This window comes from Monodelphis domestica, chromosome 4, assembly GCF_027887165.1.
Source record: "Monodelphis domestica isolate mMonDom1 chromosome 4, mMonDom1.pri, whole genome shotgun sequence".
Lineage (NCBI taxonomy): Eukaryota > Metazoa > Chordata > Mammalia > Didelphimorphia > Didelphidae > Monodelphis > Monodelphis domestica.
This window is the reverse complement of record NC_077230.1, coordinates 331524597-331549993: the sequence shown is the minus strand read 5'-3', so window position 1 is coordinate 331549993 and position 25397 is coordinate 331524597. Positions and strand designations below refer to the sequence as shown.

The following is a 25397-nucleotide window of genomic DNA, read 5'->3' as shown; positions in this document are numbered from 1 at the left end:
GTGTCTGAGGCCAGATTTCAACTTAGGACCTCCAGTCTATGGGCCTGACTCTCAATCCACTGAGCTACCCAGCTGCCCCTCAAGGTGACATATTTTAAAATGAAAGTGATATAGAAACAAAAAATATTACTTTTAATTAAAAAAACCCTACTTATAAATATTTCTATTTGTCTCCTTTCACTTCCTTATCTGGATGTTAAAATACCGCTCTGTTCTCAAAGGTTTACTATGTTCAATAACGAGCTCTAACTCTTTTTAGTGTATGCTAAGCAGAAAAGATGTCCAATATGGACTTATACTCAGATATCAGCCTGTCACTTGGAGACTTATCTTGACTAACCTTGCAGATTCATTGATTACCAAATATACGACTGTGTGATGGTGTTTAAAAAATTTTTTTTTTAGCTTCAGTGACTGATGAAGTCCATCTTATTGATTATTTGACCCACTGATAAATGAATATTTTTCAATTCTCAAAAAAAGTCTAAGGAAATATGAGTGGTTGTCTACATATCCAGTTCTCCATCCAATGCTATTTCATCATGGACCTGAATGACCCAGTCAAAAATATTTTTATTTTCCTGATAATTACTTTTATTATACTTGAGTCTAGCTCTAAAACCAGTAATATTCATCTGCATTTCATATCTTTACTGCTTCCTGTAACTGTGGAGAGTGGGGGAGGGGAGGAAAAGGAATCATTATTATACCACTAACTAGCTCAAAGCATTCCTATAAGAGTAATAAAACTTTTATTTTTAAAGTAATAGACTGTGACTAGAAGTTAGTCATAATCTCCCTGAATGAGTTCAGCGAAAGAAATGACAAAGTCTCATTAATGAATGAATATTAATGCCACAAACATGTGTCTAGCTCTAGAGACAGATGTCAACAGTCATATAAATTTGATCAGTATGACAAACTGATACAAGTAAAAGGCACTACATATGCAAGTGATATATTTTGGCAACATTAAGCATTATATTTCATCCCATTTATTATAAAGAAAGTTTTTAATAGCCTGAAAGGTTCTTTTGCAGCTTTTCTCTTTGCCTTAATTCTCTTAATATTTTTAGAGGAAAAAAGCAAGAAAGGGAACTTGTGACACAGAACCAAAAGGAGAAAGCTAGGTAGGTGGGGACCAAGTATGTGAAATTACGGGCAGAGAGAGGATAAGGGCAAAATGTGATTTCATATTTTCTAATGTTTTTAATGTCAGAAAATTATATTTTCCTAGATGTAAAGTCATTTATTTTTGACAAGTTAAAGCAGAATAATATCAGGATTAAAAATGTCCAGTGGACAATATGTATGGCAGGGTAGGGGTTAAGCGTATATTTGGGAAGAGTGGCCTTTTCAAAGAAGGGGAGAGAAATATAATTCTCTAAACTTTGTCTAGAATGCACAAATGCTTATCTTAGGTCTAAAGAACCATCAAAATATGAACATGGGAAAAGTTAGTTTATCACTGGACTCTTTACATTTCTTTACCTGGCTTAGTGCTGTGGGATGGCTTATAATTACTTTTTATACCAGTCACCCAAAAAGAGAAGGAAAGATTCTGAAGAAAGGACAACTTAGGGGGCAGCTGGGTGGCTCAATGGATTGAGAGCCAGGCCTAGAGACGGGAGGTCCTAGGTTCAAATCTGGCCTCAGACATTTCCTATCTATGTGACCCTGGGCAAGACACTTAACCACCATTGCCTTGTCCTTACTGCTCTTCTGCCTTGGAACCAATACATAGTACTGATTCTAAGATGGAAAGTAAGGGTTTAAAAAAAAGGACAACTTAACATGAACTATATCAAATCTTATCTTCCTAGTAACAATGTAGAATGGAAATCAACCTGTAAGGTCTTAATCCTTACAAAAACTGTCACCCTGACAGGCAGCATGATATAAAGTTACTAGTGTTATTGGACTTTATATCAGGAAAATCTGGGTTCAGATCTTCTATTGGACACTTTCTACTTGTATGACTGTTTACAAGTCAGTGATTATCTACACTAGCTGTATGCTTAGATTTCTAGGGAAAGATATAGACAATCATATAAATTTGGCAAATCAGGAAAAGCTAGTGCCTCAATTTCTTCTCTTATAAAATGTTTGTGGTTTAGATGATCTCTAAAGATTCCTCCCACTCTACTCCTAGAGGTAGTTAGATGGTGTGGCGGATAGAGCACTGGACCTGGTATCAATAAGACTTGAGTTCAAATTCCATTTTAGGCAAGATGCTTACTGTCTGTGTGACTTTGGGCAGGTAACTTCATTTCTACTGTCATTTCTTTATTTGTAAAATAAGGATAATAATAGAGGTACCTACCAGGATTGTTGCAAAGATCAAATGAGATATTTGTAAATTTCTTTACACACCTTAAAGTACTATAGTACTCATAGCAATTAATAATAATAACTATTATTATTCTTTGATAGGGTATTTCAGATGATCTGAAAAATTGAGACTATAATATAGCAGTATAGCAGAATGAGCAACGAATTTGGAGGGGAGATCTCTAGTCACATACTGACTTTGCAAGTCCTTTAAATTCTTCATTTCTCCTTTTTCTCCTCTGTAAGTTGGGGATGTCAATAGCAGTTTTCACTTCTACAGCACTCTTAAAATTTACAAAGCAATTTCTTCCCTACAAAACTATAAGGCAGGTTGTTAGCAGTAAGATTACCTACCAAACTCCCAGGAAAATTGTGATGATCAAGTGAAATATTGTATGTTGACAGGCCAGCATTTGGAGGAAAATGATTTGTAAATCATAAGCCACCATGACAATGTCAGCTGTTTACATTATTCACTAAGCATATCATTAGTCATACTCTTGTGGAAAAGATGGTGTTTAAAAAGAAATATGACTGGGTAGAATTACAATGAGTTGAACTGTGGGACCTAAAGAGCAAACATTCAAGATTTGAAGTCAACTTGAAAGTAGAGTGGTCCAGTCATAGTGACCTAGGATAGACTCTGTGAAGTGTTTGTTTGTTTTTTTAATAGGTGATTTGGATAAAGAAAAGTATTATCAAATTTGCAGATTATGATAATCTTGGAGAGAGAGATAAGGGACTGAAAGAAAGCATCAGTATTCAGAAAGATCTTGATAGTGGTCCTTAAGGTCTATGTATTATGGACTCCTTGGGCAGGGAGGTACAGCCTAGACATCTTGGAACTGTTTTCAAATACAATGTAATAAAATCCAGAAGATTAAAAGGAAACTAAAGGTTAGTGAAATTCAAGATGTGTTTTTTTTTAATCTATGTTCCTAAATCCCTCTAGAATCAATTCTAATATTGTGTCCCCATTCTAACAATTCTAGAGGACTCCTGATGAAATGTTATATGTACCTCCAGATAGTTTAGCAGTGGATTCAAAGGTGCAGATTGAGGCATTTTTTTCCTATGGACAGGGCCAATTTGGGAATATTTTTACTTGAATATAAATATTTGTAATAAATTTTGTTTTTCTTGCTTTCTCAAAGTGGGGGGTGGGGTGGGAAGAGACATTTGGCAGGGAGGAATTCTGGACCTAAAAATAAAATTTGAATAGAAAAAAGAATTCTTGATCTAGAAAGATCAGATTACATGAGATAAGATGAAATCTTATAGAGATAATATGTTACATTTGGAATAAAAAAATTCAACTTGTTATATAAAAGATAAGGAGAGTGTGACTAGACATGAATTTGCATTAAAATGAATAAAAATCCATGAATTTTAATGGACTGAAAAATTAATATGAGTCAACCATCTGCTTTTATGGTTACCAAAAGAGCTCATCTGGACTGAGGTGGTATTAAGAAAGAGACACAATTTTCAAGAATAAGGAGTTGATAGCTTATTTGTCCTTTATCCTAATAAGATGGCTTCTAGAGCACTGTCTTCCATTCTAAGTATGATATTTTAAGAAGGTAAGCTAGAATGTCTGGAAGAGAGAAACAAGGATAGTGAAAGGTCTTGAGTTCATTCTGTATAAGCATGAAATGCCTGGACTGCTTTATTTGTTAGAAATCTTCCTGTGCTTCTCTTATGCTCATATACTCAGTTCTTATATTCATAGTTTCTTACAGCATATTAATATTTCATTACCCTTAAGTCCTATGATTTGTTTAGCCACTTTTTAATTCATGAACATCTGCCTTATTTAATAAAACAACTGAAATAGCTGTGGATGTTGAGTCTGGAGACGACTTATTAGGGTGGGAAGGTGTTAGCTCTGTTAAAATATTTGAAGGACTACCATGTAATGGAATTAGACTTATACTTCATGGTCCCAATAGGCAGCACTGGAAGAAATGAGCAGAAGGCATAAGAGAAGTAGATTTTGGTTTCATATAGTGATATCAGCAAAAAAAAGCTACCCAATAGAGCTGTCTATTGAAAGTGAAATGGGCTCCTTCTTCAAATGCTGTCTCTCTGGAGTTCTCTAAGCAAAGAATGAATGGCTACTTGTCAAATGAGATATAGAAGGAATTATGATTCTTGTCTAGTCTTACACTTTATTTTCCTCTTCAAAATCCCAAATCTAGCAATATTGGTCTTGTTTTTGCTAGATCCTGTTCTTTCTATCTCCTGACTCTGCCTTTCTACCAGCTGTCCTCCATGCCTGAGATATTATTTCTCTTCAGCTATGCCTCTTAGTTTCCTTTCCTTTCTTGCTGCTAGTTCCTTCCTTTGAAATTACTTCTTATCTATAATTATTTATATATCAGCATGTGCACAGATGACATCTCTCTCTCTCTCTCTCTCTCTCTCTCTCTCTGTTTGTCTGTGTCAGTCTCTGTCTCTGTCTAGACACCCACATCTTGTTTTAATGTGCATTTCTCTAATCAGGAGGGATTTAGAACACTTTTTCATGTGCTTATTGATAGTTTAGATTTCATCATGTAAAAACTGCCTATTCATGTGCCTTGGCCATTTGTCAATTGGGGAATGGCTTGATTTTTTGTAAATTTGACTCAATTCCTTATATATTTGGGAAATAAAACCTTTGTCAGAGAGTTTTGTTATTAAAATGTTCTCCCAGTTTGTTGCTTTTCTTATAATTTAGGTTGCATTAATTTTATTTGTACAAACCTTTTTTAATTTGATATAATCAAAATCATTCATTTTATATTTTGCAATATTCTCTATCTCTTGCTTGGCCTTAAATTCCTTTCTTTCCCACAGATCTGACACTCTTCTATGCTCACCTAATTAATTTATGATTTCACTCTTTATATTTGTCATTTACCCATTTTGTATTTATCTTGGTATAGGGCATAAGATATTGTTCTAACCCTAATTTTTCCTATACTCCTTTCCAATTTTCCCAGCATTTTTTGTTAGTGAGTTCATGTCCCAAAAGCTGGGTTCTTTGGGTTTATCGAACATTAGCTTCTTGAGGTCATTTACTCCTAGTCCAATGATCCACCCTTTTTCCTCTTAACCAGTACCATATTGTTTTGATGGTGACTGCTTTATGGTACAGTTTAAGATCTGGTACTGCTAGGCCCCTATCCTTCACATGTTTTCATTATTCCAATATCTTGATGTTCTTGATATTTTGTTCTTCCAGATGATCTTGGTTATAATTTTTCCTAATTCTATAAAAGTGTTTTTTTTTTTTGGTAGTGTGATAGGTCCATGGCACAGAATAAGTAGATTAATTTCGATAGGATTGTAATTTTTATTATGCTAGTTCATTCTACCCAGGAATAATTAATATTTTTCCAATTATTTATATCTAGTTTTAATTGTGTGAAAAGTGTTTTGTAGTTGTGTTCATATAATTCCTGTGTTTGTCATGGCAGATAGATGCTTAAATATTTTATATTGTCTAGAGAGATTTTAAATGGAGTTTCTCTTTCTAACTCTTGCTGCTAAGTTGTGTTGGAAATATATTGAAATGCTGATGATTTATGTGGGTTTATCTTGTACCCTGCAATTTTGCTAAAGTTGTTAATTATTACCACTAATCCTTTAGATGATTTTCTGGGGTTACTTAAGCATCCTATCATATCATCTGTAAAGAGTGAGAGTTTAGTTTCCTCTTAGACTGCTTTAATCCCTTCAATTTCTTTTTCTTCTCTAATTGCTATCTCTATAATTTCTAGAACATTATTAAATAATAAAGGTGATAATAGGCATCCTTGCTTCACTCCTGATCTTATCAGGAAAGCTTCTAACTTGTCCCCATTGCAGAAAACAATTACTGATGGTTTTAAAGACACCCACATCTTGTATGCAACTAGACTGCATGCTTTAACCCCACCTTCTCCACCATTAGGATGTGATCTTCTCGAGGGAAGGGTCCATCTTTTTGCCTTTCTTTGTATCACCAACAATTAACACAATACTTGGCACATTGTTTTTGTTTTTAGTTGTTTTTCAGGCATGCCCAATTCTTTGTGAACCCATTTGGGGTTTTCTTTGGAAAGATACTGGAATGGTTTCTATTTCTTTCCCTAGCTCATCTGACAGATGAAGAAACTGAAGCAAACAGGGTTAAGTGATTTGCCCAGGGTCACAGAGCTAGTAATTATTGGAGGTCAGATTTTAAACTTAGAAAGATGAATCTTCTAGATCCTAGGCCTGGCACTTTATCCATTGAGCCACCTAGCCACTCCCCTAGCACATAGTAAACAGCCAATAAATATTTCATATCCAATTAAATGCACTGGACTAAATGTCTACAGAGGTGTTTCCAACTCAGATTCTATGATTCACATGTAAAATTATCAAATACACAGAGGCATTAAAGAGAAACAAAGTGTCCCAGATTGTGTCACTGAAGCTGGGAGATCTCTTGGAAGGAACACTATGAAATTTTTCTCACAAGGCTTGAGACTGAATCAAGAACACTAAACAGACCACAATTGTGGCAAAGTGTTTTCACCCAAATGGTGCCTAGTCTGCACAGGGCTCTGGTTATAAGTCTGAAATATTGAGATTCTGCTTGCTTCTGTACTACTTCAAGATAAAATAATCTTTTATAAAATAAAATAATCACTATCTTTTAAACATATAACATGTTCTGCTTACAAAATAACTACAATAGATCATTACACTTTACTATTACAGAAATATTTTATATTATCAAATGTTTGTAACATAATGAAAGGAGTAATTGTCTTCCACTTGGAAGACCTGGTTTCCAGTCATGCATTTGCCACCTTCTAGATACATAACCTTAAACAAGTCATAAACTTTTTAAGCTTAATTTTCTATCAGATACAAATATGTAAATGCCACTCAGTTAATTCTCTTTGGAGGCTCATTCAACCACTGGGTCCACTTTATCCCCTACACATATACATCTAAAACCTGATTCATTGTGTGGCTTTTCTGCATATCAGTGCCCTGTACATTTCTTTCTTTGTTTTTTCTTTTTTTAAACTTGAATTTTCTTTATACATTTCTTTTTAAGAAGTCTTTTGAGCTCTTCACCAAAAATGTTGACTCTTCAATTGGAAAGCTTATCATACAAATATTAGATAATAAAATTCAGTGCTAAATTCAGTGGATTTCAAGCTGCATCGGTGCTATATCATAAGGTTAGGGTTAAGTCTGTGTTTCAATTATCCCACCTCAAAAAAAGAAAAAGCTTAGTTTGTGACAAAGAAAGGAAGTGTTTGAATGGCATAGCTAAGAAGTGTCTGAGGTTAGATTTGAATCCAGGTCTTCCCAAATGCAGGACTGGCTCTCTCTCTACTGAGCCATATAGTTGACCCCACAGATCTACTTTTAATCCCTATGTATCATGTCGCCATCCTAGATCAAATTTCTACCATGTCTCTAAATTGATTTCTACTATGTCCCTATTAGATCATAAGTTCCTTAAGGGGTAGGACAATCTCACTTTTGTATTTGTATCCCCATTTCTTAGTACAGTGCTTAATACATATTAAGTACTTAATTATAATTTGCTCATTCATTTATTCATTCTTTTTTTCTCTTCCCTCCACCTCCCAATTTTTTTAATATAATAGTTTTAACTCTTCAAAGCATTTCTCCTTATGATTCCTTTAAAAGCTCATAACAACTTTGAGGGAACAGGGTTGAGATGCCAGGTAGTATTAGTCCCATATTAACTTAATACCCATTTGTTGAGTAGCTATTATGTCTAAGGCACAATAATTAGGCACTAAGAACAGAGTGATGTAGGATTACACGTTACCTGCATTTCAAGGGGTTTATAGTCCAACACAGAGTATGTGACATTTGCACAAATACATATCATTTAGGAGTATTTATTAGGCTCCTACCATGTTCTAGGCATTGTAAGAAATAGAATTTATAATGAATGGGAGGTCTTCCTTGAAACTGAAGACATGGAAAAACAGATGTTAGATCAGAGTTTAAGTCCAGCTTTAGAGACATACTAGCTCTGTGACCCTTGGAAAGTTATTTATCTACTCAATCCTCTTATGCAACACTCTAAGTCTATAAGTTTCAGAGAAGATACTGTCCTGAATTGTAAATGGAATTTCCTTCACCCCTGAGAATTTTCTAAGCCAATAAAATTACAGATCCAGTCTTTATAGAAGCATTCAAAGACAGTGACTAGTGGTTAAGGAAATGATCACTTATCACTAAGCATCTAGGAAGTCTTTAGGGATGAGAGAGGAACTGATTACAGCCTCAGAGTGGGGATTCTTAATTTTTTTTGAGTCATGGTCCCCTTTTGGCAATCTAGTGGAGTTTGTAGATCCTTTTTCAGAGTATTTTTAAATGAATAAATAAGTGAGATTATAAGGAAGCCAATTATATTGAAATATGGCAATTAAAGTACGTATTTTTTAAAAGTTCAGGGATGCCAGGTCAAAAATACTAGCATTAAAAGAAGAAAAGGATTTCAACTAGAAGGCATGGAGTAGGTTTGTTTAATCTTTCTTCAGAGATTGATTCAAACGGATACTTTCTCTTTTTGAAAAAACAAACAAACATGCATTTCAAGTCTAGTAGAAACTTTCCTCTTTTAGCACCATTCCTCAACAAATTATTGTTAGGAATCAAACAGTCTGAGGCTTTTGTTTGTTTGTCTGTTTGGGCTTTTGTTTGTTTGTCTGTTTGGTTTTAAAGAACTCTGGAGAATAGGTCAATAGGCCAGGTTACATAAGCTCATGGAGTGCTTCTTACTTCCTGTATATACTCCAAATGTGGCATGGTATCAGGATATTCATCTCCATCATCCTTAACATTTGTTGTTTTTCAGTCATGTCCAATTCTCTTGGAACCCATTAAGGATTTTCTTGGCAAAGATACTACACAGGTTTGTCATTTCCTTCTTTAGCTCATTTGACAGATGAGGAAACTGATGCAATAGGGTTAATTGATTTGTGTAGCATCACACAGCTAGTAGGTGTCTAAGGCAATATTCGAACTCAGGAAGTGAGTGTTTCTGATTTCAGGCCTGGCACTCTATACACTGTGCCACCAAGCAGACCATTCTGAATGTGCGATTTTTGTTAATCAGTATAGACTTCAAGGAGGTAAGACTTGAATGAGACTTTAATGGATGGGTAGCATCCTTTTTTCCATTCCTTATTTACTTTATTAAAATGTCCTTGATACTGTTCTACTTTCTCCATATTCATCTTTAAAATCCAGGGAAAAATCCAGTGATTGTATCCTGATAAATGTAGGGAAAGTACATCAAATTAAAGAAAATGATTCCACATATAGAGAAACAAAACAAAACTTTATCTCATTCATGTTAATGTATTATTGCCTTGTTATGTTAACATTATTGTTTTTATAAGCACTTAAATTCAAACTGTGGAACATTCTGTTTATAAGCCTTTTTTTCCTGCTGTGTTGATTTATACCTACTCTTCTAATTTCTATCCAAAACCTTTCTAGTTCTTTTTGTCTTTCTACCTCCTTTCTCTTACCCCTCCCTTCTTTTCTTCCTTCCCCTCTCTCATTTTTTACTTATTTGTGTATGTATGTATATGTATATAAAACATATTCATCATAGAGTCTCAGAGGTACAAGGGAATTGAATACAGTCCAACCTAAACTTAGTAAAGTATACTCCTTATAACAGTTCTGAAAAATAGTCATTTTTTGAATACTTCTAATGGAAGACAACCAATATCTGAGGCTGCCTGGCTTCAATTATTAGAAAATAGTTGTTTACATTGGTGTTGATTTTGCTTCTCTTTAGCTTCTATCCATTGACCCCACAGAAGATTGGTGGTATAGTAGATAGACTTGGATTTGGAGTCAGGAAAACTTGAGTTTAAATATGGTTCTACGTATTTACTAGCTTTCTGACTGAGCAAATCACTTAATTTCTGACTACCTCAGTTTCATTTGTAAAATGGGGATAATACTGTCTACTTCCCTGAGTTGTTGTGAAGGTAAAATGAGTTATATTTAAAAACACTTTTTATTTATTTATTTTAAAAAATACTCACCTTCTGTCTTAGACTCAATACTGTGTATTGGTTCTAAGGTAGAGCAGTAAGAGCTAGGCAATGGGGGTTTAAGTGACTTGGCCAGGGTCACAGAGCTAGAAAGTTTCTGAGGTTATATTTGAATCCAGAACTTCTGACTCTAGACCTGACTTTCAATCCCCTGAGTCACCTATCTGTCCCCTCACAAAGCACTTTTAAATTCTATACATTGAGATGCAGAGCAAAGCTATGACTTTCACATTGACACAGAGATATTAAGTATAGGAATTGGAATTAGACCTCATGATTTCTTCCCCAAGGAGTTTTTCCAAAACACTTTGAAAACTGTAAAACTATACAAATAAAAAGTGGCAATGTGCAGTGATACTGGCAATCTCATCATCATCATCATCCACCATCATTTTCATCATCACCATTACCACCATCATCATCACCATTCATCATAGGCAAGATAGCAAGGAGTAATGGCTAGTGGGCCAGCCCCCAAATCAAGAAGATGTTTCTTCAAGTTTACACTCTGATACATATTGGCTCTGTGATTCTGGGCAGTAATTTAACTTCTCAGTCTTTTCAGTAATTATCTAAGATTGCAAGTTGAATAATAATTGCCAAGCTGCACTGGTAGAGGGAGCTTTTTTCACCTGGAGTTCAGTATAGTAACGAAATGGCTGATCTGGACCAACAAATAGGATTGTACCTCTCTAACTAGAATTGCACTATGCTGCAATGTGAGATGGTAAATTTCTCACTCATCTGTGGAGACATTTAGCTAGAGATTGGATAAGTGATGGTGAACCTTTTAGAGACCGAGTGGTCAAATTGCACCCTCATACCGCATGTGAGCTGTTCCTCTACCCCAGATAGGGGAGGGAGGAAGCACTCTCATTGGGCTGCTCAGCAGAGGGGCAAATGATGTGAAAAAATGTTCTCAGGTGCCATGGAGAAGGGGAAGGGGGCAGTCCCCTCTAGCACATGTTCCATAGTTTCACCAACATGGAATTAGATGATTATCAGTGATGCCACAGAAGAGATTAAAGGATAAGTGAAATGTTGGACTAAGTAACCTCCAAAGTCATATTATTCTATGATTTCTTATATACTAATAACTCAACCTTAAGTGACAGATTCAGTTCTTTATAAACATTAATTTTTGTACCTAAGTTTGAATATAAAATATGAACTCTGAGCATCTTTTATAGGTTTAGAACACTGAACATCACCTATTACACATTTTTTCTTATAAATTTAGCATCTTCATTTATACCTAAAGAGAGGCAGAATCTGTTTTGAAGTTATGTCAGATGCATCCCTACTATTCCTTCCCCTTAATTCTTCTGCTTTCATCTTACCTGACTCTCTACTTTACTTTATCCTTTTCTTTCACTCATAAACCTTTAGCTTCCAATACACACAAGACAGAGACTCTCTAAACCAATCCATCCGTTTTGTCTATATTGAAGGTCTAGGAACAAATGTATTTTTGAAAACTACAAATAATAAATCTTGTTTCTTTAAGGTTATAAAGCACTTTTCTTACAATAATCCTAAGAAGTGGATATTGATGATATAATATATTTCAATATATATTCAATATACACATAAATACATACATATATATATAAACATAAACACATATGCAGATACACATATATACATATTTGGTGTGAATCTGTGATTTTTATCGATGAAAGAACAACCAGTGTAGAAATTCCCTCCAAAAACGCAGATGTGTCACTCATCTATAATATATAGTCTTAGAGAGCTACTAAGTATAGAAATTATTATCTCCATTTTATGTCAGGAAAGGGAGCACTGAGGCAACTGAGGAGGTGCACATATTTAATAACTGTCAAAGCAGGGATTCAAACCTAGATCTTTTGCCTGCTGGACACTCTTCAATTAGACTGTCCTATGTCTCTTACACAAAGACAAAACAAAACAAAAAATACACTATTATCTCCTCAAGGGCTACATTCTCGATTCGCACTCACATTGTCAGTCCTCCTACTCAGAGAATGATTACTACTATTTCTTCCTTAGAGTTCTATGTACCAAACTCTGAGGGGCTAAAGTTTATAGTGTTACCACTCACTAGCCCCCATCTAAAATCTCAAATGATTATCAGCTAGCCCTAAACAGCTATTATAAAAAAAAAGATTACTAGAGTTGGTGTTAGAAGGACAGTTGTTACAGAAACATTACCAATACCCCCAACCATACCCTTCACCTTGCCTCCAAATATAACTTGGAACACACATTATCCTTTCATATATAACTTCCCTGAAGAAAATGAAATGGATTCAAACTTGGAGTACATATATGAGAAAAAGGTAAATGCAACTCCTAGATAAAAGAGGTCCTTTTCTGCCTTTGTGGAGATATTATGAAGAGACTTAAGTTTGGCACTTTGCTGTGCACAAAAGGCCAATATTCTTATAGAATCCTAAAGCTGATTTTTCTTAGTTTTTATACTTTATCTTCCATGTGTCTTTTTTTTTTTATGGTTTTTAAGTCCTTACCTTCTGTCTATTGATTCCAAGACAGAATACTGGTAAGGACTAGGCAATGGGGGTTAAATAACTTAGCCAGGGTCACAGAGCTAGGATGTATTTGTGGTGAGATCTGAATTCAGGACCTCCCACCTCCAAGTCTGGCTTTTAATCCATTGAGCCACCCAGCTGTCCCCTTTTCATGTGTTTTTAAGATCCTGATATGGACTATATCAGCCCCTGCTACTCTAGGGATACTGCTACTCTCTTAAATTACCTTCCAGATCTCCTGACCTTCTAAAGTTTAGAAGGCCATAGCATGGATTATAGGGTATGTTTGAGAAATCCATTCACCTATCTTCAAAGGCAATTTCTTCCTAAAGATCCTCCACCAATGGATTTGGTCACTACTTTATAGACCCACTACTGCAATTTAGCATTCTGAACAGCCTCACTATGTTAGAAATAGGCCCAAGAGCAGTCTGTCTGAATCTTTTATCCAATCATGAGATGTTTCCTTTCATGGAACCATTTTTCATCCAGGGAACTTAACTCCTTCCAAAGTGATTAAGGATTTGTTTGTGTCTAGTTTATGCTTTTGATTGATTTAGCCACTCCAGGTATTTGGGTCTTTTGTGATTTCATTAAATCTGGAGTGTGGGTAGAAAATTCTACCCTTAATGTTCACCTTAGAAATATAAGGATTTTTTCAAAGGATGTATAAAGCAGCTTGCTTTGTTGCAGCTGAAAATAGGGATTTAATTTCAAACTTTATCCTAGGTTGCACTATGGGATAAAGTTTACAACCATAATTCAGTTATGTTCAGGCACCAGGGTGGTGAGGAACAAGGCTTCTGACTGACCATTTACCCATGTTCTGAGAAAAGATCATTGAATAAGCTATTCTGCTGGTTTGGGTTTTATTAGATCACAATGTTCCATAGAAAAGAAAGAATCTGATGCTAGTCAATATATTTGAAAACCAAACCTACTTAGTTGGGAATTTGAGGAATTTAGTATGAAGTCATTGCTTTTTGTTTGATGTACTTCAATTTAGGCCAGTACTGGTACAGGGTATTCTGATCAGGTACAAAGGGTTTTTTTAGGGGGTGGGAGGGATTGAGATGTTACATGTCTTTCATTATTTTTACATTTGCTTTCTCTTTAACCTCATGTTTTTAAAGAGCAGTTACAGAGGTCTTTGGAACTGTTTCGCAAATGGTGATGTTTAAAATATCTGAATTCATCACAGCTTCACATTACCCATAAAAGACTTATAGGCTACTTGGGGTTTGAGTATTCACATCCTGTATTACAGGAAAAGGTAATAATCCACCCAAACTAATTCCATAACAATACGATTCTAGGCAAAACAACATTATAGAGTAATTAGTTCCATAGACAGAGAGCTGAGCAAAGTGGAGCTTGAGCCACCAGTGAGATACAATAAAATAATGGCTCTGGAATCAGAGAAACAGATAAAATCCCATTTCTGCTGCTTTTTGCCTGCGTGATATTGGGCAAATTATTTAATCTCATTGGACCTTAATTTTCTTCTCTGTAGTAGATAAAAGGAAGGAAAGTAGGAAGGAATGAGGGAATGAAAGAAAGAAAGGAGAAAGGAAGGAAGAAATGATTTGTGAAGCTTCATCCCTTCATCTGCAGTGCTAGTCAGGGTGCAAAGGACTTTGCAAATATCCTTTTCCTTTGCAAAGGAAGCAGCATGTGTAGGAAGGGTAGGGACATATGGTGAGTATAAGCAGAGATAGAGCAGAGTGGATCAAACCTACCAAGCCAGGAAGGGTAAACTAGTACAAGGCAATGCAGCAAGAAGTGAGTACTATGCTGTTTAAAAGGTTACATTGGGGGGCAGGGGATAGAAGATATGGGAGAAGGGCCCAAGGGTAGAAAGCATCTTAATGCCATAGTTGGGTTGTGATGAAGATCAAGGGGAATCAGCAGGACCTGGAAGAACTGAGGCAGGAGCACTGGGGAGACATTACTAAGGCTTCATGGTAAGAATGCTGTGGAGAAGAACTGGGGCTGAAATGGTCTCTTGCAATCTATCTAATGACATCATAGAATGATGAAGGAAAGCATAATAGTAGTAAGGCAAGTGGGTGAAGTGACTTGCCCAAGGTTACAAAGTTAGGAAGTGACTGAAGTTAGATCTGAACCCAGGACCTCCTATCTCCAGGCCTGCCTCTTCTAAGCCACTCAGCCACACCTCTAATGATGTTTTTACAACATTGTTGGTTGGGGAAATACTCTGGGATATGTCTATACTTGGTGACCTTTAACTCTCATGGGATAATTAGGATTTGCTTTCCTTAGGTAAAATTTTTGAATTTTACCAAATTGAAATTCTATTCTCCTTCTTTATTTCTGATCCTTTCTATCTTGAGAGTCAATGGGTAGAGCTACATGTCCAGAAGTTGTTTCAAGAAGCTACTGATCAAAAATTCAATGAAAAGGACTTGCTTTAAATAGCATTAAATGCATCAGAAAGGAGTTCTGTCCCAGGGGCAGTGAGGGGAGATGAAAAAATATCATGAGTTTTACTCAAATGTAACCAAAATCATTTGCCCTCTCTTGCAAGATTATAATATATGAATCTCAGAGTAATACAGTGACAATATGCAATGCTCCCTTGTGATAAGAATTAAATCACTTGCTTTAAAAGTCTTAAGGAAATCTTAGTTAATCATAGTATAATAAAATATGACCCAAAGTTGACTTTAAGAAAGAGCCATGATCCAGGCACTCATTACCATAGAGATGATTAAGAGTGAAAGATGCACATATTACAATCAGGAAAAGGGGGACAGCATACTTTTAGCATCTCAAACCCCATATATCCAAACTGGAAGTAATTGTCTTTCCCACTAAATCTGCTGTCCCTTTCAACTTCTTGATCCTTGTCTGGCTCTGTACTGTTTAACATTTTTTTCAGACTTGAACAAAGACATGAATGGAATGCTTATCAGATTTACAGATGGCTCAGAACTTGGAAGGATACCTACCATATTGGATGAGTCAGAATCCCCAAAAGATCTCAAAAGCCTAGAATAGTGTACTGAATCTAATATGGTAAAATTTAATGAGGACCAATTTAAAAGCATACACTTGGGTTCTAAACAAACAAACAAGTAAAAATACCTTTCACAAGTATAAAAGTATAAGTATACAAGTATACTTGTATAGATAGAAGTATGTCTGATAAAGATCTTGAGGTTTCGGTAGACTATATACTCTATATACATATAGAATGTCATATGGCATCCAAAAGAGCTCAGAATTTGAAGCTAGATTAGAAGAGCAGATTGCATAAAAAACTAAGGAAGTGAGACTCCCTTTGCATTTTGCTCAGACCACAACTAGAACAGTGCGCTTATTTCTGGGAACCACATTTCTGAAAGGGCATTGATAGACTGGAGAGCTTGAAAAGGATTGGTGAAGGATCATAAGATTGTGTCATGGGATGATCAGTTAAAGAAGCCCTTTATCCTGGAATAGAGAAATCTTATTGGGAATAAGGTATCCAGAGAAGGTGAGTTATAACAATATTTAAATATTTCAAAGGCTGTAATGTCAAAGGACTATGAGACTTGTTCTCTTTCATCCCAGAAGATAGAATTAGGAAGAGTGGTTGAAGGTGCAGAGGCAGATTTAGGTTTGATGTAAAGAACAATTTCCTCAAAAGTAAGAGGGCTGTTTTCCCCTCACAGGAAATCTTCATTTTTAAGCAGGAGGACTACTGTTGGAGATGGAATATAGAAAAATTTTGTTCAGGTACAGGTATATAGCTATAGGGTCTCTGGGGTCCCTTTCCAATTTAATTTAACTGAAAAAAATTTATTGTCTACAATATCCAGGAATTGTGCTAAGTGCCAGGGTTACAAATAAGAAAAAGAGACAATCCTTGCCTTCAAGGAGCAATCTAATGAAGAAAGACAGAAGGAAGCTAAAGAAGGGGTGCAGGATCAGGTAATAAGATATTCTGTGAAGAGGAAACCAAGTAGAAATGTTGATGGAAAATGGAGAGTTTCTTTATAAAGGAAGGTTTGGGAGAACTTTATTGTTCCACTCTCTAGCCCTCTAGTTGTTGAGTATCAAAACTTAGTCAATTTGCATGGTGATGAGATTTCAGGTGATCAGTTTATGCCAGGGAAGACATGATGTTCTCTGGACTCTGAACTTAGCAGAATGGCTAAGGGAGTCCAAATGCAAGATTTTGTGCATGACTTTCTTTTGTTGATAACACTATTTTCCTTCTTAACTACTCAGGATAAAAAAATCTAGAGTGCTAATGTTGAGCTTTCTCTTCCTTGAGTCTCCCTATGTTTTCTCTTTTTTTGTTTCTCTGTGCCCCATACATGTGCTACCAACTTAACCTAAGCACCTGTCAACTAGACAACTGAAACAGTTATCCTTTTTTAAAAAAAATATTATTTCTATCTATCTATTGCAGAGCTGCCAAAATCACCTTCACAATGAAGAGGTCTGGCCATATTATCCCTCTACTCACAAACTTTTTATGTCTTACAGGATTTCAGCCTCACAATCTTTTAGACTAAAGGATTTCCAGAAATAATCAAATTAGCTGAGCAATAATGCTCTTGAGAACATCCCTGCTGAGGGACCACTCTATTTATACTTGAAAACTTCCAGCAATAATGATGATGATGATGATGATGATGGTGATGGTGATGATGATGATGATGATGATGATAGCTAGTGCTTTAAGGTATGGAAAGGTACCTATGTTTTCATCAGATCCTCAAAACATCCCTATGAGATATAAACTATTATATTCCCCATTTTACAGATAAGGAAAGTGAGGTAGAGAAGGGTTAAGTGACTATGTGATAGAGTCACACAGATGTGGCAGGATTCAGATTCAGGATTTTCTCAATCCAAGTAAAGTGCTCTAGATTCTATATTGTTCCACTTAGCTGCTGTAAGAATCTCCCTTCTGACTATAGCCATTTTCTTCCTTTGAAAGATTTAATAATTAGGAAGTTTTCATCTATAGCAAGTCAATTTCTGCCTCTCTGAAATCTTTTTTTTTTTAATCATCTTGATTGGCTTTTTCTAGGACTTATCCAGTTTGTTTATACTCTTCCTAAATGGAAATGCTTAGAAGTAAATGAAATAATCCTGACAATATTTGATAACCCCACCTCCACCACTACCAGCATTTTGGACATGAAACCTATTCAGGGCAGCCTAAAATTATGTTAATTTTTTCTTTCAATCTCACTTTTAATGTTTACAGATATGACCTTCATGGGAAAATAACTCTTCTTCCATTGTAAAATGAGCAAGTTATGGCTGATGTTCTCAAAGGCCTTTTCTAGATCTGAATTGTTATGATGCTTTGTGTTCCAGTATTACACAAATAATAAGCATTTGCTTTAGAATAAGGTTGTATTTCATTTCAGTAAAACATTGAATAGTGTATGGGTTCAAGTAGATTTGCCCTCTGTTCTAATGGGAATGATGTGGGTAAAAAAGGCAGTGTTCTTGAACATCATGTAAAGCAGCTGAATTTGCCATCCAATCCTATTAAAGTCAAAGCAGTGATCTGAAGAGCCTTTCATCATGAAGAGGTCCACCTACAGTTTTATATTATTCAGAAAGCTTTCCCAATACTTTGTCCACAGCTCAAAGCAAAGCTTTGCCCTGCTTGAAAGAAACACTTATAGAAGAAAACAAAGTAAACTTTATAAGCTGCCCCATGGGGTAAAAGATAGAAACAATTAGTGGCCATTTCCAGGCAAGTTAACAGCCCTTCAATATCACAACTCTATGAAGAAGGGAAGGAAAGAAACAAGTATTTATTAAGTGCCTACTATAGGCCAGGTAGTAAACTAAGCTCTTGACAAATATGTCCTTTGATACTTACAACAACCCTGGGAGGAAGGTGCTATTATAATCCTTATTTTACAATTAAGGAAACTGAGGGAAGCAAGGATTAAGTGACTTGCCCAAGGTCACGCCTCTAACAAGCTTCTTTGGCCAGATTTGAACTTATGAAGATGAGTCTTCCTGGTTCTAGACCTGGTTCTCTGCTCACTGCACCACTTAGCTGCCCTTAGCATATGGAAGGTGTGATATAAATGTTAGTTATTATAGCTATTATTATTAAAGTTGGGAATTCTGTTGTGGCAGACTACTGGGAGGAAGTTAATATGGGATTTAGGGGGATGGAAGCTGATCAGAGTAACTATGTAAAAGGCATAAATAAATGAGGAGAAAAGGAGCCCTTAGTCTCCAAATTTCTGCCATGGGAAGTGGCTAAAGAGTATTAAGTATTTTAACTTCAACAAATAAATCCATATTCTAGAAGAGCACCACACTTAAAGCCTAACGCACATCTGGGAAAATGTCAACCTTGGAAATTGGATTGGAAGCTTTCATCTTCTGATGTCCAGTAATACAAACCAGCTGAGGATAACCTATTGATATTATCTGGACAGTTTTCACCATTTGAATTACAGATCACAGAATTTTAGGACTAGAAGGTGACTCAGAGAGCAACCAATCTAATCTCCTCTTTTTACTGGAGAGGAAGCTGAGACCCAAGAAGAGAAAAGTCAAGATCGCATATCTGGAAAATAGCTGAACTAGCACTTCAGTAAAGCTAGCTGACTCTTAATGCAGGACTCTTTGGATCACAGAACCCAACTGAAAACCTTCCAGTGTTTATGATTAAAGTCAGGCCAAGAAGCCTTCAGTTTCAATCAATAACTAGTGAATATGTAATATGGTGAGTGATGGGGAAGGAAAGAAAAGGGAAGAGAAGACAAACATTTATTAAAATATCTACTATGTTCTAGCTACTGTGCTAAGCACTTTATAAATATTATCTCATTTGATCCTCAAAGCAGTACTGTGAGGTAGCCACTATTAACTATTATTATTATTATCAAGCTTAAATCTTACAGACTCTAGGTCTAATGCTTTGTCCTATGCATCAATTAGCAGCCACCTAACTCATTGAAGAATATTTCAGTCACACAAACATGCTAAACAATTATAGTCAACTTATTTGGACATTAGATCTCCAAAACATTAAATCATCCACAGTATGGCTAAGAAGCTGCATTGATTCTGGTCAATATCTAAAGCTAAGTGTCTCTTTTTAAGTGTTTTTCATTTTCATTGACCCTAATATTTATATTATCTATTTCAGAATTATTGGGGAAAGTGCTTTGTAAATTTTAAAGTAATTATACAAATGTGTAATATGGTACAGATAAAAGAATAAATACGTGTATTTGTAGTGTACAAATTTGTAGTATTTGTAGTTCAGTCATTTCAGTCATATTTGACTCATTGTGACCTGCTTTGGGGTTTTCTTGGCAAAGTTGCCAAGAAGTGGCTGACCATTTCCTTCTCCAGTTCATTTCACAGATAAAGAAACTAAGGCAAACAGGGTCAAGTGGCTTGCCTGGAGCTACATAGCTAGTAAATGCTTGAGATCAGATCTGAATTCAGGAAGATGAAACTTTCTGGCTCCAAGTCTAGCAATCTGTGCCACCTATCTGCCAATTGAAGCATTTTTAGGAGAGTATAGAAATATCCCAAATTATATACCTAGCTCATTTTGTGAATGTTGATATAGGGTAAAGCATACGGGCATTGTGACAATTCTGCTGGCTTTGCAATTAACTTTTTTTGCTTATTCTTTGATTTTTAGATATATCCTGAGGGGCAGATAGAATTGCTAGTATAATCTCCAATGGAGAAAATGTTTCTGTCTATGTGTACACATATGTATATGGTAGTCTTTATTTTATTTATTTTAAACATTTACCTTCTATCTTGAAACCGATACTTAGTATACTTAAGTAATTGTTGTTCTGTCTTGGAACTTCTAGTATTGGTTAAGGTTAAGTGACTTGCCTAAAGTCACTCAGCTAGGAAGTATCTGAGGTCAAATTTGAACGCAGGACCTCTTATCTCTAGGTCTGGCTCTCTATCCACTGAGATACTTAGGTCCCTTACATGATCGTCTTTAGAACTATAGAAAAATGATTGTAGTTTGTAGTTAAGTGTATCTTATAGAAAAGTCACTGACTTTAGAGACATAATATATAGATAGACTCACACATTCCAGCTCTTTTCTAGTTCGTCTACTAACTCCATACAGTCTGGGACAAGTTCCTTTTCTGCCTTGGGCCTCAGTTTCCTCATTTTTAAAAAGAAAAAAAATATACTTGCCTTATGGTATCTTTGCTGCGTACATTTGCTGGCAGGAAAGCACTTTGTAAATTTTAAGACACTACAGAAATGTGAGCTATCATAACAATAATGTAACAAAGCTAGCCACCGGCAAATTTCAGAGAAGGCCACCAGTGGGCTTTAGTGAAGAAGGAGCAGTTTTTCATCTTAGTATTTTTTCTGTGGTTTTGGTCCAGCTAAATGATTTCTCAAGACATCATGTAAATCTAAAAACAGCCAGCCTTGTATTTTCTGTGGTATCACGTTCCTTTACCTCAGGTCACAGAAACTAGCTGCTCTGTACTTGTTTAATCACAGGCCTCCTTAGAATTGCTTCTCCTAAATCCTAGCTTGAAGGGTAGTAGAGGAAGTCACTCAATAGATACACATTTTTAGAAAATGCAGTATTTACTGACAAACCACATGTGCACCCACAGTTCACACTTCAATTTTTTATCTCCAAATGTGTTTTATTTCCTCATGAGCCTGAGTGGTTTGGGGTATGCAGCATGTCCTATGTATAACTGTTTTTGTTTTTTTTTTTTGTACAACTCCACACACCGAGCTATTCCCAGAAAGAAAGCACATGAACATAAACATACATCTGTCACATACGAATATGGCAACAGGATACTTTATTGCTCAGAGTTTTTTTTTTCTTCCGGATGCATACCAGGAAAGAGTACTAAGTCTGGAATTAAGAGGATCAGTGTTTAAATTCTGCCTATTACACTGCTCTCATGACTTTGGACAATCACTTAACTTTTCCCTGGTTCTTCATCTGTAGATGAGAATAATATCTGATGGCCTCTGAGGTCCCTTCCTATTACATAATCCTGGAAAGGAAGGAAAAAGGGAAGGAAGAAGTGAGAGAGAAACAAAAGAAAGGAAGGAGGGAGGAAGAAAGGAAGGGAAGGGAAGGAAAGGGAGGAAGGAAGGAATGAAGAAAGGAAAGACCTGAGATATATCAAAATCATGATAAGGAAAGTCATGATGTGGAAGGGATATCTGTGCTAACTCATTTCATCTTCATAAAAATCTTGGGATGTAGGTGTTATTATTATCCTGATTTTATAGTTCAGGAAAGCAAGGCAGACAAAAGCAGAGTGTCCTGTTAAGGCCAGATTTGAACATGGATTTTCCTAACTCCAGGACCAGTGCTCTATGCAATATGCCATCATCTTGCTGCTTCTATAACTTTGAGTAATTCATTTACACTCACTGGACTGCAGTGAACTCATTTGTAAATGAGGGAGTTAGACATGATGACCTCTAATTTCCCTTTCCAGCCCTAAATCTCTGCTCTTGTGACAATATTCTGAACCATGGATGGAATTTCTGCAAACATTTGCTAGGAAAAGAGCAGATGGCTCCAGAAATATAACCAGGTGATGTAACAGAAGGACAGGGTGGACAACTGCTACCAGAGAGAATGAAAAGGAACCCGAATGAGGAAACTATGATACATAACAGATAATTCCATTGGAATAATGATAAGGAATCTGAGTGGGTCACAATGGGAGGAGTTCCATAAGGTTGAGGACTGCTCATGAATTTTATCATTATGACAGGGATCATTACACTGGTTATCATTTTGTTGAGATGTATGATACAGAAATATCTTGGACAGATGCTTCCCAAGGACAGTGCACTGGCCCCAAAATTCAACAGGAAGAGAGCAGAGAGGATTGGCTTTGGGATATTTTTCAGTATTGCTTTAAGTGATCACAAGCAACTCCATGAAGTCAAGTCCCATATTTTTTAACTCCAAATTTTTTGTAGTCAAACTGCATTGATGGGAATCATTGGATACCCCAGTCTCCAAAGACATAATGCTGAAGATTCCTCAGAGTGTAAATGTAAAAAGGCTGTCACATATTACTAATGAAGAATGGCATAGAAGAGGAAGTATATATTAATAATAATGATAAATAGCATTTATATACTGCTTATTATGTACCAGGCATTGCACTAAGCACTTTATAATTATTGACTCTCACAACAGCCCTGGGATTGGTGCTAATATTATCCCTATTTTACAGTTTAGAAAATTGAGGCAAACAGGTTAAGTGACTTGTCTAGAGTCACACAGCTTGTAAGTATCTGAGGTTGAATTTGACCTGTTCTACCTGATTCTAGGAGCTCTAGCCTCTGTAAGTGATACAATCATGGAGATGCATGTGAAGATTGTATTTAGCTATCTCTTGATTGTAACAATGAAGATACTTAGCTCTTTCTTTATTGTGAAGATAAAATTGTAATCTCCTGATTGTAACAATGAAGGTACTTAGCTATTCCTTTATAGTGAAGCTAGAATTGTAAGCTACAATCTATTTTTAGATTTTAACTGCAAAAAGGTATTAAGTAACTACAGAAGGTGAATTAACCACAAAAAGGTGTTAAGTAACTACAAAAGGTGAACTTAAGAAAAGAAGATTTAAGTAACCCCAAAAGATAAAATCTAACCAAAAAAGGTGAGAACTAAAGAATGGGCAGTCTTGGAGAAAAGCATCTGATGTAATTGGTAGATGTGAAAATTTAGAGGAGGTGACACAAGAGAAAACGGTCTTTAAATAGAGGGGGGAAAGACTGAAGAAGGAGTCAGTCACCCAGGCTTGGAGTGAAGGATCAGTCACTTGGAGCTGAAGGGAAGACAGACAGACATTCATTTGGACATTTGGGCACTGCCTCGAAGGAGCAACTGGAAGTCTGACTCCCAGACTTCTTTTTTATACTGTCACCATTGGTGAGTGAAAAGCTGACTTACTGACCCTGCCTGTCTGGAGGCCTGAAGCCTCCAAGAAAGGCCCAACTTCTTAAGACTTTCTTCCCCTTGCTGGGGCTTAGAAATTCTAACTGGTATCAGAAAAAGGTAGAGTTTTTTTTTCTCTCTCTCTCATTCCTTAATATCTTCCTTCTATTGTAAATATTGTAAATAAACTACCATAAATTCCATTTACTTTAGTAATTCATTTTGGGATTTAGAAATTAAATTCCTGGTGACTATCTAATAATATATTTCAGAGTCCAATCACCTTTAATTTTAACATGCATGACTGGAAGTAGTTGTGATCCAACCCCATAGTAAGAGCTAGTGATAGAAATACCATGTCTTCCATTAATATAATGTCAAATAATCTGGAAGAAGGTTTTCATAATTTTGGACAGACTCCTATAGATGATTATTAGGAATATATACATGGAAGTCTGTCTATATTGTATTCCTTCCTTCAGATTACCTTATTCTATTCTGCATCTTGTACACATCTAGTTATCTGCATATACTCCTCCCCATAAGAATGAACATTCCTTGAATGCAGTCATTTTTTTTGGGGGGGGGGTCTTTCTTTGTATCCTGAATCACTTGATACAATGTCTTGCTTATAGTAAGTGATTAATACATTACTAATAGCTCACTCATTGACTAGGAAGGAACACCTACATTGATGGATCACAGTTCCATCATGGTACCAATATAATTGGATTTTCAAAAACTAGAATTAATCATTTAAAATCCTTTAGTATTTGTTGGAATGGATAATTAGCAGAAATTAAATAAAAGACTAAATTCCATGAGTGCAGGGACTAAATTTTTCTAATTTATATATTCAGCCTAAAGGCTTAGCACAATGGTAGGTATTTGTTAGGTATTTAAATATCTATTGAATCAAAATCTACCTATATGTGACTCTATATAGGCATATATGCATTTCTAATATCTTTTTTTGTAACAAGAGACTCCACCTTGTAGTCAAATTGATGCCAAGACCAACCTCTAACACAGAGCGGCTGAAGAAAAAAAATACAAGCAATTTTGCCTATATTCAACATCAATTCTGAACTTCAGGTCTAAGAATCAGTCATAAGTCATTTTGATGAATCACTATTGTATCTTAACATTTATGCTTTTATACTGTTAACAACAATCAAGAGTAGAGGTACCCACAACTATCAAGCTATGAGGCATTTTTGCCTATATGATATGAGATAGTCTTATTGGAAGATGTTTCACATGAGCTTAAAAACAATTACCTTTAGGACCTTTGAACAGTTTGATTTCTACAACTGTCTCCAAAATGGGCCGCCTTCGACGAACATACAGTCGGACTATCGAACCAGCTTCCTTTAGTGCCTCCACTGCCTTACTATGGGAGACTTCTGAAACATCCACCTCATTCACTCGCAAGATACAGTCATTGACCCTAAAAAGAAATAGGAAAGCAAAGTATTAAGAACTGCCCAACCAAATAAAGGGAAAATTTTATCAAACATT

At 35.8% G+C, this 25397-nt stretch overlaps 1 protein-coding gene across 46 annotated transcripts in view; it reads right to left on the bottom strand.

Moving 5' to 3' along the window:
* Positions 1 to 25397, bottom strand: part of DLG2 (discs large MAGUK scaffold protein 2) — a 2177398-nt gene that overhangs the window by 723013 nt on the left and 1428988 nt on the right. For all 46 annotated transcript variants that reach the window (XM_056825173.1, XM_056825188.1, XM_056825175.1 and 43 more), the window contains one exon: positions 25157 to 25326. In XM_056825173.1, the coding sequence (XP_056681151.1) occupies positions 25157 to 25326 (170 nt within the window). The remainder of the gene's footprint in view (positions 1 to 25156; positions 25327 to 25397) is intronic.